This window comes from Globicephala melas, chromosome 4, assembly GCF_963455315.2.
Source record: "Globicephala melas chromosome 4, mGloMel1.2, whole genome shotgun sequence".
NCBI classification, from domain to species: domain Eukaryota; kingdom Metazoa; phylum Chordata; class Mammalia; order Artiodactyla; family Delphinidae; genus Globicephala; species Globicephala melas.
The window spans coordinates 123,703,886-123,722,212 of record NC_083317.1 but is presented as its reverse complement, the minus strand read 5'-3'; the positions used below and the strand labels follow the sequence as shown (position 1 = coordinate 123,722,212).

General features: G+C 38.3%; 1 protein-coding gene and 1 pseudogene across 6 annotated transcripts in view; both read left to right on the top strand.

Moving 5' to 3' along the window:
* The window catches only part of RASA2 (RAS p21 protein activator 2), a 117,085-nt gene extending 107,570 nt beyond the window's left edge, over positions 1–9,515 (top strand). For all 6 annotated transcript variants that reach the window (XM_060298532.1, XM_060298533.1, XM_060298531.1 and 3 more), the window contains 5 exons: positions 2,290–2,372; positions 3,021–3,229; positions 3,883–3,986; positions 4,719–4,908; positions 6,413–9,515. In XM_060298532.1, the coding sequence (XP_060154515.1) occupies positions 2,290–2,372; positions 3,021–3,229; positions 3,883–3,986; positions 4,719–4,908; positions 6,413–6,443 (617 nt within the window). In that variant the 3' untranslated portion in view covers positions 6,444–9,515. The remainder of the gene's footprint in view (positions 1–2,289; positions 2,373–3,020; positions 3,230–3,882; positions 3,987–4,718; positions 4,909–6,412) is intronic.
* Positions 9,516–16,937: 7,422 nt separating this feature from the next.
* On the top strand, positions 16,938–18,061 carry LOC138842661 (cytochrome b-like; annotated as a pseudogene).
* The last annotated feature ends 266 nt before the right edge of the window (positions 18,062–18,327 follow it).

Here is an 18,327-nt window from a genome sequence, read left to right as displayed (position 1 = left end):
CTTCCTGCAAAATTTTTAAATTCTCTGGAATCTCTGTGGTGCCCCATGTAGATTAGTACCGAAAGACATGTCTCCTTTCTTCCTCATTTATTATACCCCTGATTTCCTCAGATGTTATTCTCTTTGTTGTATGTGTGCCTCCTCCAGAGTGCTGATTTTCCTCATCTGTTTGGTGATTTTTTTGGCGATTTGCTCATCTTTGTGTTAACAGTCCATTCACCTGCTTGAGTGTTCAGTAGCTTACAGCCAGTGATTTCGAGGGAGGGACAGGACGAGCTGCTGAGGGGCAAGGGTGCTCGTGCTTGTCTTCTGGCGTGGATGCTTTCAACAGCCTGTGGCAGCCCTGCTTTACAGCCCAGTACGCATCCTTACTGCTTTAGCCTGGGGCTGTGCCTCTGTTGACTGCTGCTTAGCACAAGGTGGCGGGGCGAGGGGGGGCGGTGAGGACCTAATTGACCCAGCTGTTCCAGATGCAGCGTACCAATCAGTGATATGACTGTCATCACACATGTCTGAGTGTGTTCCCCCTCGCCTCGCCAACTGTCTATGTCCATTGACTCTGGCTTGAAGCTTTTCTAAACCAGCCCTCCTTTTACAGATGTCTTTTCCTACGTGTGGTTTGGGCTGTGGCTTCTTCCAGTTTACTCCCTTCCCATCTCCCCACACCTCCTCATAAATTTGATCTTGTAGCTAGCTCCCAGGAGACTGCTGATAGTCTTTTCTTATTTTCCCATGTATATGTAATTTGTATTTGTTGAATTTAAATGTCGTTTCCGCAGAAAAGTTTTCCCTACCTGCCCAATTTAAAGTAACTTCCCAACTACTTTCTATCATATCGCCTTGGGTTGTTGTCATTATAGCATTCATCTCTACCTAATATTTGTCTTTCGTCAGTCTTTCCAGACCTAAATGCAAACTTCATTAGGGGCCTTATGCGTTCTGTTTACTCCTGTATCCCAAGTGGTTACAGGACAGTGTCTGGTATATAGTAAACATTCAGTGTATGATAGTTGAATTAAGTGACTTTATCTTTAAAAATTGTATATCACATCTTCTTGAATTACACGAATTTTAGATTTTACATCAGGAACCAGGCTTAGCAAATACTCTGTTAACCTCTCTGTTCAAGAAAGAAAACCTTTATTAATCAAATTAGTGTCTTTGACCAAAAAGCTGTACATTAATCCATGGAAAATATAAAGGTCTTAGCCTCCAGCACTTCAACCCACATGTCATTAAAGCAAAGTTTGGTGGAAGAGGAAGCAAAGCTTTGATTCTCTAAGAAAAACATTACAAAATGACCAGAAAAAGTCATAATTATATTTGCTTATAGTTTCTTATAGTTTCTATGGCTATATGAATGTAGTTTATTCTCAAGTAAATTGTTAAGTTGAAATGCTTCGTATCCTCATGCCACCTTATTATGAAGCTCTTTTAGAAAACTCAAATTTCCAAATTTTTTTTAAAAAATATTTATTATTTTTGGCTGTGTTGGGTCTTAGTTGCAGCACACAGGATCTCCAGTTGTGGCATGCAGGCTCAGTAGTTGTGGCGCTCGGGCTTAGTTGCCCCGTGGCATGTGGGATCATAGTTCCCCGACTAGGGATCGAACCCACATCCCCTGCATTGGAAGGTGGATTCTTAACCACAGGACCACCAGGGAAGTCCCCAAATTCTTAAATTAGGTTAATGATTCACTCTACCAAATAAAATTTTACTTTTATTTCCTGTATCTCTTAGAGTAAATTTGGTAGCTCTAGTCAGCTGACCAGCCATTATGTGATAGTAATGAACAATTTTTCAATTTCAAATCATTGTTTTGAGGGTTAATTCCTTAATTAAATATTTGATTGGAAAAGCAGAAAAATCCACTTAGATACAGATTCATTGTTTATTTAATAACTCCATGAAAGAAAATTCCATGTCTCCACAAGTTTTGAGTAGACCTTTATTGCTAAGTATATTTTCAGTCCCCACATAATTAATGTTACAAATATAATAACATTTTTATTTTCTACATGGAGATCAGATTTATTCCCTCATTTTTCCTTGAAAATGTTTTAATTTTATTTTTAAAAAAATAAAGAGGGAGTCACCTTATAGAAAACAATCAAAATGCATTTGTTCCATAAAACAAAGGATTCTTATATATGCACCATTTGGAAATCTGTAAGTTTCTTATACACCTACCATCAAGAGAATGATCTTAAATCTTATGGAGTTAACCTCTCACCTCTATAATTCTGATGGAAATTATTTTAATTTTATCCTACTTCTTTTATAATTTAGGCAAAGATGCAATTTACACGATTCCAGTGAAAAACATTCTTGCTGTGGAAAAACTGGAAGAGAGCTCTTTCAACAAGAAAAATGTAAGTTACATAATTTAAAGCTTTTTAAACTGCATATATTACTTAGCTGGAAATTTAAAAAGGTTTATTTTAGTATTTGTTATTAATCATTAATATCTTATAATTGGTGGCTAGAAATCTGTCTTAAAATTGTCCATTATTGTTGATGCTTTATATAGTCTGCCTCCCCTGTTAAGTTAAAGGTACTTTTCTCAATATTTGTATATTCTCAAACTTCTCAGCTTGACATTCAAGGCTTTAAGAATATAGTCGCAACCAGTCTGTGCAACCTTATCTTCTGCTACCCTTCAGTACATACCAAGACACTCAAGTCAACCAAGATGATTTCCTTGTTTCTGTTTTCCCACTGCTTTGTCTTTACTCATACTTTTTTCCTCCATCTGAAATTCTGTCCCTTTATTCCTGATTATATGATAGTTCCTTCCTTTGGATTTGTGTGATTTCTAAAAATTATACTCTGTTGTACCGTTTAGTACCATGTGACTCAGTCCCAGGGACTAATTTGCTTGAAACATAATAGTTTATACGATACCTGAGCAGCAGTTACCTAGCCAAGCAAACTAGATTTCTCTTATGTACCTTTTTGTGTTTTGTACTGTTTGGTTTTTAGACCCTGTCACTAACTTTTTGTCTTAATTGCCTATGAAGATGTTCCAAGTGATACACACAGAGAAACCACTCTATGTCCAGGCAAATAACTGTGTGGAAGCTAATGAATGGATAGATGTACTCTGCAGGGTAAGCCGATGCAATCAGAACAGGCTCAGCTCTTATCATCCCTCTGCATATCTAAACGGAAACTGGCTCTGCTGTCTAGAGACCAGTGAAAACGCTCTGGGCTGCAAGCCATGTACTGCGTAAGTTTCTTTTTGATTAAAGAAGCAATGTTTTAAATGTGTTACATTCATACAATGGAATATTATTCAGCCATAAAATGGATTGAAGTCCTGATACATGCACAGATGAACCTGGAAAAGATGCTGAGTGAAAGAAGCCAGACACAAAGGCCATATGATAACATTTACATAAAGTATCCAGAATAGGTAAATTTATAGAGACAGAAAGTAGATTAGTGGTTGTGAGGGGCCAGTGGGAGGGAGGAATGGGGAGTACTAATGAATACAGGTTTCTTCTGGGGGCGATGAAAATGTTCTCAACTAAATCATGGTTGCACAGGTCAAAATACAAAAAAGGGCAATGTTTAAATAGATGTGCAAGCTTGGGCAAGATACCGAGGAAGAAGGGCTTAGCCCTGTAGACTTAAAGAGTAATGAGATGAAGCATAGGTAATGAAAGTGATTTCACTTTAAAATTCCCTTCCTTTTGATTAGTCACATAATGACCAAACCTCTCTTGGCCCCATTTTATTTAATTATCAAATTAGATTAGATTCCTAAGGTTCCTTCTGCAAAATTCTGTGGTTCTATTTTCAGTCTCAAACCATCAAAAGTCTTTAGCATGTTAACAAAGTGATATTTTTCCAATGTCTTTGATTTCATTTTTACCATAGAGGTGTCCCTGCAGACATCCAAATAGATATTGATGAAGACAGAGAAACAGAAAGAATTTATTCCCTTTTTACCCTCAGTTTACTTAAGCTGCAGAAAATGGAAGGTAACTATACAATTAAAATACTTTTATATAACCATGATCCTTCATTACCAATGCCTGAAGTGTTGCTTTGGCATTTTCTTAAAGTCAAAGATACCTCATAGATTTAACAAAATGTTACTTATATGAAAGTTGACAAACTCCCAAAGGGAGCCTTTTTCATAATATTCATCAAGTAAAAATACTGTTTTTGAATAAATGTGATTATCATAATTAATAAAATATATGTATTTTGGTTATCTATGCATTTCCAGGGGAGATCTTCCCAGCTTGAGCCCCTTGAAAAGTTTTTTTTCTTTTTTAATAAATTATTGTATTTATTTTTATTTTTGGCTGCATTGTGTCTTTGTTGCTGTGCGCAGGCTTTCTCTAGTTGTGGTGAGTGGGGGCTACTCTTGGTTGTGGTGTGCGGGCTTCTCATTGCAGTGGCTTCTCTTGTTGCGGAGCACGGGCTCTAGGCACACGGGCTTCAATAGTTGTGGCTCGCGGGCTCAGTAGTTGTGGCTCGCAGGCTCTAGAGCACAGGCTCAGTAGTTGTGGCGCACGGGCTTAGTTGCTCTGCGGCATGTGGGATCTTACCGGACCAGGGCTCGAACCCATGTACCCTGCATTGGCAGGCGGATTCTTAACCACTGCGCCACCAAGGAAGCCCGAAAAGTTCTTATTTATACTGTCAATACAAATTACATTTAATGAATTTAGTTGTCTGATCAGAGATTTTATTGCTTCTTGTAGAGGCTTGTGGAACTATAGCAGTCTATCAAGGACCACAGAAAGAGCCTGATGACTATTCTAAATTTGTAATCGAGGATTCTGTAACAACCTTTAAGACAATTCAACAAATAAAAAGCGTCGTAGAGAAGCTAGATGAACCTCATGAAAAGTATAGGAAGAAAAGATCAAGTAGTGCAAAATATGGGAGCAAGTAAGTATTTTTAAAAATACTTTCATTGCCTCTGCTACCCTGTACTCACACCTGAAGTGCAGGCCTCCTGCTTACCTTCGTCTTTCAAAACCGGCTCAGAACCTTTCTCTTGTGCAAGAATCTCCCTGGCCACTCATACAGGAATCTTTGTCTTTTTCAATTCTGGTATCATTTCATTATATTGGTGCAGTACTTTGTCATCACTTTTTAATGTTATATTTCAATGTAATCTTTGAACTGGATACTTAGTAGTTTTCTGTTTTTGTTTTGTTTTGCTGATCCTCTTCCTTATCTCTTACAGTACCTTTATACACACTAAGTACTAGAAAAAAAGAATCAGCTTCGTAGTGCTGGAAGTAGCTTGTAGTTGATGCTTTGGATCCATCTCAGATGCAGATGGACACTGGTGGAAACAGCAGCAAGAGTTAATATTTATTAAGGAGCTTACTCCTTACCCCTGGGCACTGTACCTAGTACTTTACGTTGCATCAGTTAGATAGTTTTTAGCAGCAAGTAACAGAAAATCCCAATTGAAGTGGCTTAAATAATAGGAAATTTTTTAACCTTACAAATTAAGTCCCGATTTCTACAGTTGGTTAGCTCAGCTCAACAGTGTCATCAAGGACAATCCAGCGCCTCAGCCATCTTCAACAAGATGATTTCTGTCTTCCTCAAACTTGTCCCCTCATGGTCACAGCTGGGCTGCAATAGTTCAGAGCCCCACATTTTTAATAATAGCAGCCAGGGGCAGACAAAGCTATTTCCTCCTCAAGAGGAAGGAAACCTTGTCCAAAGTTACCCCTAGCTTCCCCTGAAACACAGGGCTGCCCAGTACTAGCGCTAGGGTCAGGTTTCGATTTGCACAGAGGTAGATAGGGAGAGATGGTTCTTGGACCAGCAACTAAGTGTTTGCCACAATGCACACTCTCTCATTGATCCTCACATCAGCCCAACAGCGTTATATTCCCATTTCACAGCTAGAGAAACCGAGGCTCAGGGAAGCTAAGCACAAGGTCATACAGCTGATTAAGGAGGGGCTTTCAATCTTGGCCCCGCCATTTTTACTTTTTTTTTTTTACCTGTGTGGATTGATAATTATATATGTTTTATAAACAATAAAAATCAGTTTGACAGGTATAAATATTTGTGTTCTCCCTAGATGGAAGGCTCAGTACATTAGGAAGATTAGTGTAAGCATCCTAATACTGTCTTTTCTACGTTAGTAGAAAGCATCCTAATACTGTCTTTTCTGCGTTAGTAGAAATACTTTGTTCTCTTCTAACAGTAGTAATCCAGTTTTCTTGGAGCCCCGGAAGGTTTCCATATGAGGTCCTAGTCAATGCTTGACCACCCTTCTTAAATAGTATTCTCCCCCTGTAGCCACACACACTCCTCCTGTACCCACACCCCCTTTCCCAGCTGTATTTTCCTCTGTTAAAAAATTCCAATCTTTCTTGTACTAAATATTTTATTTGTTCATCTTATTTCCTCTATTTTTCTCTAGGGAAAATCCAATTATTGGGAAAACATTTTAGAGTTTGACCAATTGACTCAGAAGAACTGGAAAATATTATTTTTGTTGGAGTTTTTCAATTCATCATATATTTTGTTCATAGTATTTAAGAATGAACATTGGCTTTACTGTCACCTGCATTCACCTTGTATTTAATATTTAATAATTGAAATTAACTGTTTGGGAATCCTGGTATTGATGTGTTCCTAGAGAATTTAAAACCCAAGATTCCCTTCATATCTTACGTGTCAAAAGCCATGTTTCTGCAACTTCTTTTTAATAGAAAGAATCTTCCTAAAGAAGCTTTGTAACAAAAGGAGAACTCCTCCATAGCAAGAAACCATTTCTTCTTCTAACACTCTGTGTTCTGTGGACTTTTCACAACCATTAGTGCCTGCTCTATACTGCCAGCATTGTGTTTTACTGGAATATTTCAATCCATGACTATTCAGAGCTTTCCATTTAGTTCATCTAGACCCTCCCTCTTCAAAAAAAAAAAAAAAAGATCTCCTTTGGTCCATTGGTCATTACAGATTACATTTGGAACAGCGACAGAAATGTTAGAAAACTGCCAGAGTATCCTGGAAAGCTGGTAGATCTTTTGTCTATTTAGAGACGATGCAAACAGAACTCAGATAGGAGAAATCAGGGAACATGAACTGTTGTCTGCATCTTGTTTACATTTGGGATGAGTGACGGCAGATGAAATAAAATGAGACCACTAAATTTTTTTCATTGTTTAAACATCAGGTACTCATTTTCTTGATTTGAGAGTTCAGGTTAATGTGACTTCTAAGGACTTCACTTTTGAAAAAGAAGAGAAAGTAAACAATGGGAAAAGGTGGTGGTAAACTCACTCGACTTCACTCATTACTCCATTATTATAAGGGCCACCACCATAGGACGCCCTCCTCCCAGCGTGAGGCTGAGATCTAACTCAAGAACAGTCACTCGGCGCACTTTACTCATCTGGGCCACCCCAGATTATACTTTAGATACTCCGTGGTATCTAATCTTTATGATCAGTTGAATGATCAGTGTTTAAGTCTAGAAATAGTGCTTTCCTAAAAATGTTTATATTTCACTGCTGTTTTCTTATTGCCTGCTAGCCAAATGGAATTTGGGCAAGCAACTGTTTGAATCCTATTTTTCCCTAATTTACTTTTATCCTGAAAATCATAACTGTAAATAAGCAATCGAAGCAAGTTGCCACCTTGAAGTTAAGAGGTATGCACTTTGCTTCATCAGTATTAAAAACCATGGTACTCTTATTTTGTCTTTTTAAATTCAAAACATTTTCTAAATGTGGTACTTTGAACCTTGGAGTATTTTACATGTTTCTGTTTAAAACTGTGACTACTTATTAATGTAAATCTAGCTAGTAGTGCTTTTTTTGTTTCCCTGAGCATAAGCTATATTTCAAGATACACTTTGCCAATTATGTTATTGGTAATTGTTTTTAAATTATAATGTTACTAGGTAATTATTTTTAAAGACCATTCACACACAATCATCAAAGTTGTTCCATAAATGATTGTAATGGAGCAATGTCTCTAATGTACAAGTCTCTAAAGGACTTGTAAAAATCAGTTGGTTTTATTTAAGAATCAGTCCTAGTCTGCATTATGGTAGGTCATTGCTGGCCCATTTTAAAGACAGGTTTGAAAAGTCTTTTAAATTTTATGAGCTAGTAGATTCCATAAACTACATTGATTCATCATTGTGAAAGAATTTTACCATTTAATAAATTTCTCACTTTTGAATTTCATTCAGATTGAAATTTCATTTTAAGGGTCTCTGAATGTCTGCCTGGAAAGGCCATGTGAGCATTGCCAGGTACCACTCATTACTCTCTAGTGGCTTCTTTAGTTATATTCTTCTAATATTTCTAATGTCAGGCCCTCCGTTACGACGGTTTTTAAAGATCACAGCATTCTCAAAGGGACCAAGGCTGTGTGAATACGTAACTCAGAATTTGAAGAGTTCAGTTACTAGTTATTTTCTTCACATGACACTTTTTAAACAGCCAGTTTGACTGGAATTAACCACCTTGGCATAGCCTAAAAACAAGTAATATGACATGAAATTTTCTTTGAAAGTCTTCTGAAATAAGAGACCATGTCAGTGGGACCCCAAAATAACCAAGGTACTTACTTGCTCCCAAGGGCCTCCTCATTCCTCTGCTGTTACTTATGAGTACTTTGATTTTTACTACCTGATCTGCTTTCTCTGCCTTTTCTAAACTTGAAAAAAATACATGGCAGCTCACTTTACCCTAAAACCCTGAAAACCCCAAGAAGGAAAGAAAAGGATGATATGGAGAAACTCTTGCCATAAATGCCAATTCTGGTTCTTAGTTTATCCATTTCTATCATTTAAAATTATGCTGGTATGTTGCTTGTTTTGTTGTTGTTATCGTTTGTTTTGTTCTTTATTTAGCTTTGTTTTTTTAATATTCATTTAATATGATAATGGGCAATAGCAACATTTTTTTACTCCCAGGAATATAATTTATCAAATTGAACTATTTTCTTTGCCAAAGAAAAATATGTTTATCACGGGTAGTGGTTAAGTGTCAAAACAAGGCTTTCCTTATTGTACAAAAAAAGATGACGAATGATGTGGCTTTTGTTTTTGTTTCTGAAGCCTAATTTCATTCATTTATCAGAAAGGCTCATTCATGCCAGGTTTTAGAAGACAGATTTTTTTTGTTTTTTTAAGTAAAAGCACCTTTAATTTGTTCTAATGGTACATCCTGTAAAGACAAAATGCTACAAAGCCTTTTAGGTGTCCTTACAGTATGTGAAAAATACAGGACTCATTCTAGAGTTAAATTGCCAGTCTTGATATTATCTGCTTCCATTTTTATTAACTTTTGGAAATTAATGTTGCTAGTAAATATTGGTTTTTTACAGTGTCCAGTTTGAAAATATAAGTTATCAAAACTTAATGTAGTGAATTTGTGTAACCATGTTGTATTGTTGAGAATGTATTTTTATTTAAATTTTATTTTCTTATCAAAAGTATTATAAAACTTAAGAACTTTTGTAGCTGTCGCTTGAAAATAACTCAAATAAATTACAAGAAGCCTGTCCACTCTTTGTGTGACCTTACTTTCTCACTGATGTAAGAATTTCTTCTCATTTAAAATTATTGTACCTCACCTATTAGGAAGGGAATAGCAGAAGTGAGGAGTCCTCAGTAACAAAGAACAAACCATCTGGAAAGGGTGCAGTAGTCTTCTGCATTTATCTAGACTGATTTTTGATGGACTGAGGTCCTTATTTATTCATTCAGCAGAATTGTTTTGAAGACCTACGGTGTGCAGGTGCTGTGAAGGGTCCCATCATTGCCGAGAGCCATGCACTTCTGTTGTGTGGGAATATATTCCCCTCTTTTCTGAGTAAATAGTCTAGAGCTGACTTGCACCCCCAACGAGAGAAGCCAGAATCTTCCCCATTAGTGCCTCAGCAGCCTCTTAGTATCCTCAAATAAACCTCCATAAAACCTAGTCCCTGCAACTCCAGAGGAACTGAAGGTTAACAAAGAGGAAGGAATAGGGTTCTGAATCTCTAAGCATCTTGTCTTTACTGAAATACCAGAATCCCACTCATACTAGCCCATGTATTAGAATAGCCCTTAGAAAAATCAGTAAGGACATAGTTGAACTCAACAACATCAATCAACTGGATACAATGCACACCTATAGACTAGTTCCTTCAAAAGAAAAAAAAGAATAGACCTTAGAATAGAAACATCAAAGGGTTCTGTGAGGGTTCTATTCTATGACATAAACCAGTTCTTTAAAGAGAGAGTGGGCAATACTTCTGCTGGATTTCTAAGTTTCATGACTCCAAAACAAGAGACACCTAAGGCCAAGCAGAGTCCCTTTATGTTCCATTCTCTGGTGTAAGTTTCTCGACTGCCCCAAGTCTCAATGACCAGTGTGGCCCTTCAGAGAATACCTGTCTTGGATAGACATGATGTACTTCAAAGATAAACTGATCCATGTCCAGAGACCTTGGGTCATCATTCCTCATATGTATCCTCACCTGAGGGTTAGTCTTTTGTGGCCGAAAGTCTCATTCATTGGCTTGTCATTTTGCCATGCGACTTCTCAGTTTGGTGAACCATTTGCCATCATATTTTAAGCTTATACCTAGATTTTATATTAACAGCAGAGAAGGTAACCTGTTGAAAGTCCTATTAAGATTCATTCAGTTTTCTGCCTTGTATGTTAAATCCTTTTTATTTCATACTGTCAAAGCCTTTGCTTTCTTTGCATTTATCTACTTTTTGACATGGTCTTAGATACATGAAGTTTTTGCTCATCAAGGAAAATTCTGTCTGGAGTGAACAATATTGTTTTCCAAATTTAACATATTTCTCAACTCCACCCAGAACTGAGAAGGCCACACTGCACTGTTACAGAAGCACCCATTATTTTAGTCAGACTCAATGCAGTGTGGGGTAAGTGACCCCTCAAGAGGCCTACCAGAGTCTCCCTGAGGAGATGGAGGGCTCAGGTGTAGTTTGAAAAGGCATGAGTCAGTATAATTTTTATACTTGAAAATGCAAAAAACACCTCTTTTTGTAATTCACAGAACAGAAAAGTCAACAAAATATTGACTGGTACAAATAGCATAGGTGAGACCATGATGCTCACCTGAAGGCCCTTTGCAATATGGAGGCTGAGATGTTTGTGTTAATGTGGGACATTTGTTTTTAAAGTTTGGGAAACACTGGAATATGGGCTAAATTCCAACTCCTGATCCCAAGTCTCTTAAACTGTACATCAGAAGTAGTTGTCAGGAGTAAAACTACAACCAAAATCACTGCCTCCTTGGAGTTTGCATTCTGGGGCGAGACGGAAGATTAAACAAACAGATAAAATGTCAGATGGTGATAAGTATTATGGAGCAAAGTAAAGCGGGGAAGGGAGACCGGGAGGGCTGGGATACGATTTAAAATTAGGTGGTCAGGCAAGCCCTCACAAGGTAGGTGACATCTGAACAAAGATCTGAAGAAGGCGAGGAAAGGGAGTCTTAAGGATGTGAGGGGAAAGGTCCTCCCAGGCAGAAGAAAGAAAACGTGTGGTGTGCTCAAAACAGCAAAGGAGATTAGTGTGGCCACAGCGAGGTGATTGAGAGGAACTGGGATGCCTGGGATGAGAGACCATTTTGAGCAGTGGAGTAACATGGTGGACTTGGCTTCCTTGGATTGCTCTGGCTGCTGTGTTGAGAAGAGTCTCGCAGGCATAGGCGGCAGCAGGGGATTGGGGAGACTAGCATCCTATTCGTGTGAGGGGACCCCGAACAGCCAAGGGGATCCTGACAAAGGAGACCAGCAGCTGGAGTAAACAAAAGAGGCACACGGGCCAGAGTAATAGAATAGAGCGCCCAGGGATAAACCCACAAATACGTGGTCAGTTAATTTATGACAAAGCTGCCATCCAAAGGACATGCAGTAGCCAAAGGACATGTTCCCCAATAAATTGCTTGGAAAATGGAACATCACAAGCAGAAGGACACTGGACATCGTCTGCTTCGCACACAAAGCTAACTGAAATACACAGTTCTTCACATCAGGCCCTTCCTTTGCTGGGTCCTCTGATGACAGACCCCCAGCAGTCAGCCATGCACAAAAGATTCTCCTCAATTTTTCATCACTTTTCTTCCCATGGCAGCACCTTGCAGCAGGTCCTAAAGAAACAGAGATCCACTCAACGTGGATGCAGACCTGCATTGTTCTGAAACCAAATCCCTGGTACGTCCTAAGGAGACCTAGCTCCTGTCAGCTGTGCACAGAGCCAGGTCTGTGGGCAGATCAGGCAGGCCCTGCACTGGTAAGAGAGACGTGCTTGTCGCCCTCTGCTGGCAAACTAGGAAATGCAGGCCGCACCCACTCAGTTTAGTGGAGGCTGAGTTCACTGCTGGCAGTCCTGCCGAATCCACTAATGTTTGGGAATAAAGATAGGTGGAGGCAATGTCCCATGAATTCTCAAAAAGAGTTATAAAACAGTTAGAAACCATATGCAATGAAATGAATGTAGATACAAACTTTACACCTTACACCCAAAATCACTCAAAATTGTCCACAGACACATTTAGAAATAAAACTATAAAAATTAAAGACTAAAACATATAAGAAAATTGACATGGCCATGGATTTGGTCACGTAGATCATAAGCTTCGAATTTTATCACAACATGTAAAGCCCACACACAAAAGGGTAAGAATACTCATGTGTTCTATAAAATTAAAAATTTCTACTCAGCGAAATGCCTTATTCAGAAAGCCAAAAGACAAGCAACAAACTGGGAGAAAAATATTTGCAAAATGCATATCTGATAAAGACTTTGTACCCACATTATACAAAAATCGATAAACAGCTGCATTAAAAATGGGTAACGATCTGAACAAACACCTGGCCAAAGAAGATTACAAAGGGGACAAAAATATGATCCACGTCGTATACCATCAGGGAATTACACATGAAAACAATAAGACAGCACTACACACATATTAGAACTGCTAACCTCCTCCCAAAAGGACAACACCGATTACTGGAGGATGGGGCCAAACAGCAACTCTCCTTCGTTGCTGATGGCGCACAAATATGGCCGCTTGAGATACAGTTTGGCAGTATTTTCCAAAGCCAAGCAAGTCTCACCCCTTGAGATCCATCTTTATGCCTCCAGTATTCACAGAACTGCTTTGAAAAACTATATCCAAATGAAAAAAGAACAATGTTATGCACAGAAGCTCTACTCATAACGTCTAAACCTTCCAGGTATCAGGGTTTCTTTAGAAGATGAATGCATAAGGAAATTGGGGTACATACATGCGAAGGGGAGAATCGGACGCCCCAAACTATGGAATTTCAATAGGCCCCAAACAGCTAAAACAATTTTGACAAAGAAAATCAAAGTTGGAGGCTCACACTTCCCAATTTCAAATGCTAGTACACAGCAACAGGAAATAAAACACTGTGATACTGGCATGAGCTATACATAGAGATGAATGGAGATCCCAGAAATAAAGCCATCTGTATAGGATGAACTGATTTTAGACGAGAGTAAACAGCATGAAATTGGGGGGAAATGATGTGTTTAACAAATGGTGCTAGGCAATTGGCTATCCATAGGCAGGGGAAGGAAACTGGACCCTTTATACCACATATGAAAAGTATCTCAAAATACATAAAAGGCTTAAATGTAAAAAATAAAATTTCACTCAGCCCCATGTATTCACGTGTTCTACATCCATGTTTTCAACCAACTCCAGATCAGAAATATTAGGGGAAAAATTCCAAAAACTTTCAAAAGGAAAAACTTGAATTTCCAAATGCCCACAACTATTTACATAGAATTTACATTGTATTTTAAATATTTATATAGCATTTCTATTGTATTAGTTCTTTTTTTTTTTACGGTGTGCGGGCCTCTCACTGTTGTGGCCTCTCCTGTTGCGGAGCAAGGCTCCGGACGCGCAGGCCCGGCGGCCATGGCGCACGGGCCAAGCCGCTCCGCGGCATGTGGGATCCTCCCGGACCAGGGCACGAACCCTTGTCCCCTGCATCGGCAGGCAGACTCCCAACCACTGCGCCACCAGGGAAGCCCTGTATTAGTTCTTATAAATAATCTAGGGATGATTTAAAGTATACAGGAAGATGTGCCCAGGTTATTTGCGAATACTGTACCATTTTATAAAAATGACATGTACATCCATGGATTTTGGTAAGCTCTGGGAGTCCTGGAACCAATCCCCCACTAATACCAGGGAAGACTGTAAAATCTCCAAGAAAACATGAGAATAAACCTTCATATACTTGGATTTAGCAATGGTTTCTTAGATCTGACAGCAAAGCACAAGCAACAACAAAGAAACCGATTGGATTTCCTCAGAATGGAAAACTTTGTACATCAAACTTTTGTGCATCAAAAGATCCAATCCAGAAAGTGAAAAGACAGCCCACAGAATGGAAGAAAATAATTCCACATTATATATCGGATGGGTCTTTATCCAGTATATATCAAGAACTGTTATTGTACAATTCATCAACAAACAAGCTGTTTTAAATATGAAAAAAAGACTTAAGCAGACCCGCCTCTATACAAGACATGCAAATGGTCAACAAGCAGATGAAAAGATAGGATGGAAATGCAAATTAAATCCACAATGCAACAACTACTTCACATACACTAAAATAGTTATAATCAAGAAAATTAACAGTAACTAATATTGGCAAAAATGCAGAGACATTGGAACCGTTAATCATTATTGTGGACGTGGAAAAGAGCACAACCTATGTTTTCAATATGAATATACAATTACCAGATGGAACAACAACTCCACTCCTAGAATAAATAACAGAAAGTATTAAACACAGGTGTACACATCTATTGATAGCAGCGCTGTTCACAATATTCAAAAGGAAGAAACAATGCAAATGTCCACCAATGGGTAAATGGATAAACAAAATGCAGTTGGTCCATAAATCGCCGTATTATTCTGCCATAAAAGGGATCAAGAGAAATGGTGCAGTGGAAACAAGTATGGCAGTTCCTCAAAAACTTCATTAGAGAATTAACGTACGATCCATTCATTCCACATCAGGGTATATACCCAAGATATTGAAAACAAAGACTGGAACAGATATGGGTACAGCCATCTTCCCAGCAGCATTAACCATAGTAACGAAAGGTGGAAGTGAACCAAGTCTCCGTGCATTGATGGATCAATGGATAAACTGAACGTGGTGTACACACAAAGGAATGTCATTCAGCCTTAAAAATTCAGAAAATTCTGACATGTGCTACAATATATATGAATCTTGAAGCCATTAGGAGAAGTGAAATAGCCCTGTCACGAAAGGACAAAAACGATATGATTCCACTTATAGGAGTTATCCAGAGAAGTCAGATTCAAAGGAAATATTTAAAATGCGGTTGCCAGGGGCTAAAGGGAATTAGTGTCAAATGGCTACAGAGAGTCACCGTGAAAATGGAGAAGTTCTGAACGTGGATGCTGAGGTTATTTGTACAACAATGTGAATGTGGTTAACGCCATAGAATTTTGCACTTACAATGTTTTAAATGGTAATTGGTGTGTACAATTAATCACAAGAAATAAAAATGAATGAAGTACTGATACTTGTTACCATACAGAAAAGGCAAACCAGATCATATCCTGTGCACTTTTCAATCCATCAAGGTTGTGAAGTTGATGAGATGTATCAGTCATGGTTCCAAAAGAAGAAAACAGGATCATAATGCAAAAAGACGTTTCCCTAGGTTTGAAACAGCTGGTGAGAGCCGACGTGAGCCTGTGGGTTGGATTTTGATGTGATCATACGTTAACTTAAGTGTCTGACAAAACGCCATACTGTTTTCCACATCCACTGCAGCATCTTACTCTATTTCTGTATGTGGCAGAATAATATGGGAGTTTATAGATCTACCCTGTTTTGCTTATGCATTCATCCACTGATGGATATTCGAATTGTTTCTACCATTGGGCCAATGTCAACAAGGCTGCTATGAATATTCGTGTACAAGTTTTTGTTTGTACACCTGCTTTCTCTTCTTTGTGGCATATTTCTAGGAGTAGAGCTCTTGAACCCAACTCTAATTGTGCTTTTATCTTTTTGAGGAAGTGCCACGCTACTGTACATATTGTCTGCACCACTTTACATTTCCGTAAGCAATGTGTCAGGGTTCCAATTTCTCTACATTGTTGCCAGCATTTTAATTTGTTTCTTCCTGATTATGACCATTTATTGTATGTGAATGGATGTTCACATTGTGAGTTTAATTTGCATGTCCATCATGACATGAAAGAAATATACCTAAGAGGGTTTTATCAGAATCTCAAACCTCAGGATCCTGCTTAGTAGACATAGCTGTTGCATAACCAAAAACTATTAACGTTCCCCTTAAGTAAATTTTAAAAACCATTAAGCACAAAAACGATCTACCACAATTCATTACAACACCACACTACTCACAATTAACCCAAGCCCACCATAAACCTGTGAAGGTTTTGAAGAAAAACCTACAAAACTAACTACCAAAATAGTACTTAAAATAAATACAATCTATGTCATTATTCTTTTTTCTTTTTAAATTAATTTATTTTTGGCTGTGTTGGGTCTTCGTTGCTGCGCGTGGGCTTTCTCTAGTTGCTGCGAGCGGGGGCTACTCTTTGTTGCGGTGCGCGGGCTTCTCATTGCGGTGGCTTCTCTTGTTGCAGAGCATGGGCTCTAGGCACAAGGGCTTCAGTAGTTGTGGCGCACGGGCTCTAGAGTGTAGGCTCAGTAGTTGTGACGCACGGGCTTAGTTGCTCTGTGACATGTGGGACCTTCCCGGGCTCGGACCTGTGTCCCCTGCATTGGCAGGCAGATTCTTAACCACTGGACCACCAGGGAAGTCCCTGTCATCATTATTCTTACATGGAATGTAACCATGGCCAATGACTTGAAAAATCATCATTATATTTCAAGTATAAGAACACTAATGCCCAACATTTAAAAATCCCACCCATTAATCAAAATTGTTAACAATGCATTTATTGATCTACCAGCCCCATCAAATCTCATCATGATGAAATTTTCCTTCCCTGCTTGATATTTATTTAATTTTACAAATCTTAACACGGTTATTCCTAGCAATACACTATACATCAGATACAATAACTGCCTTCTCTTCAGTTAAGCATATCTACTGAAACGTAAACTACGAATGAATCATCTGAAATTTATATGCAAACCGACATTTCCTATTCTTTGTTTGCTTATTTACCCATGTAAGGAGGGGCCTGTATTATGGATCTTACACCTTCCTAGAAATATGAGACATCAGAATTATCGTACTATTTAAGGTAATAGCCACAGCATTTACAGGTTATGTCTTACCATGACGCTAAATATCCTTTTGAGGAGCAATGGTCATTACAAATGTCCTTTCAACAATTCCTTACATTGGCATTAACCTAGTCAATTGAATCTTAGGAGGATTCTCAGTTGATAAAGCCACCCTTACCCTATTCATCACCTTCCACTTTATCCTTCCATTCATTATTGCAGCTTTAACAGTTCTTCACCTATTATTCCTTCATGAAAGAGGCTCTAACAGTCCAAGAGGGATCTCATCTTATATGGACAAAATCCCACTTCATCCATACTAGACAATTAAAGATATCTTGGTTACCTTGTTCCAATTAAAAGCTTATTAATACTACTACTAGTCTCACATGACCTACTAGGGGACCCAGACAATTATATTCCACCTAACATCCTCAACACTCCCCCTCACATCAAACGAGAATGATACTTCTTATTTTCCTATGCAATTCTTGATCCATTCACAACAAGTAGGAGAGGTACTAGCATTAGCCATCTCATTCCTCAATCTTCCCAAAACTTCATACAGCAAAGCAACAAAGTATAATATTATGACCTCTTAGCCAATGTTTATTCAGAGTACTTGTAGTGGACCTATGAACATTAACATGGATTGGAAGACAAACCACTGATCACCATTCTGTTATCGTCGGACAAAGGGGATCTACTCTATACTTTCTTAGAATTATAGTCCTTATGCCACTAATAAGCATTATTGAAAATAACCTCCTAAAATGAAGAGTTTTTGTAGTATATTTATTATTTGGTTCTTCTAAACCAGAAAAGGAGAGTAGCATAACTCCCTAAGACTCAAGCAAGAAGCTCCAGCTCCACCATCAGCACCCAAACCTGAAATTCTACTTAAATGATTCCCTGAACAACTTGCTTATGGGACACTAACATTAAACTAACATTCCTATGTACTTTGTGCACTATGTGCTCTTCCACATAAGTAAGTAAGTACATATGCTTTCTCATACGTAATACATATGTATAATCATGAA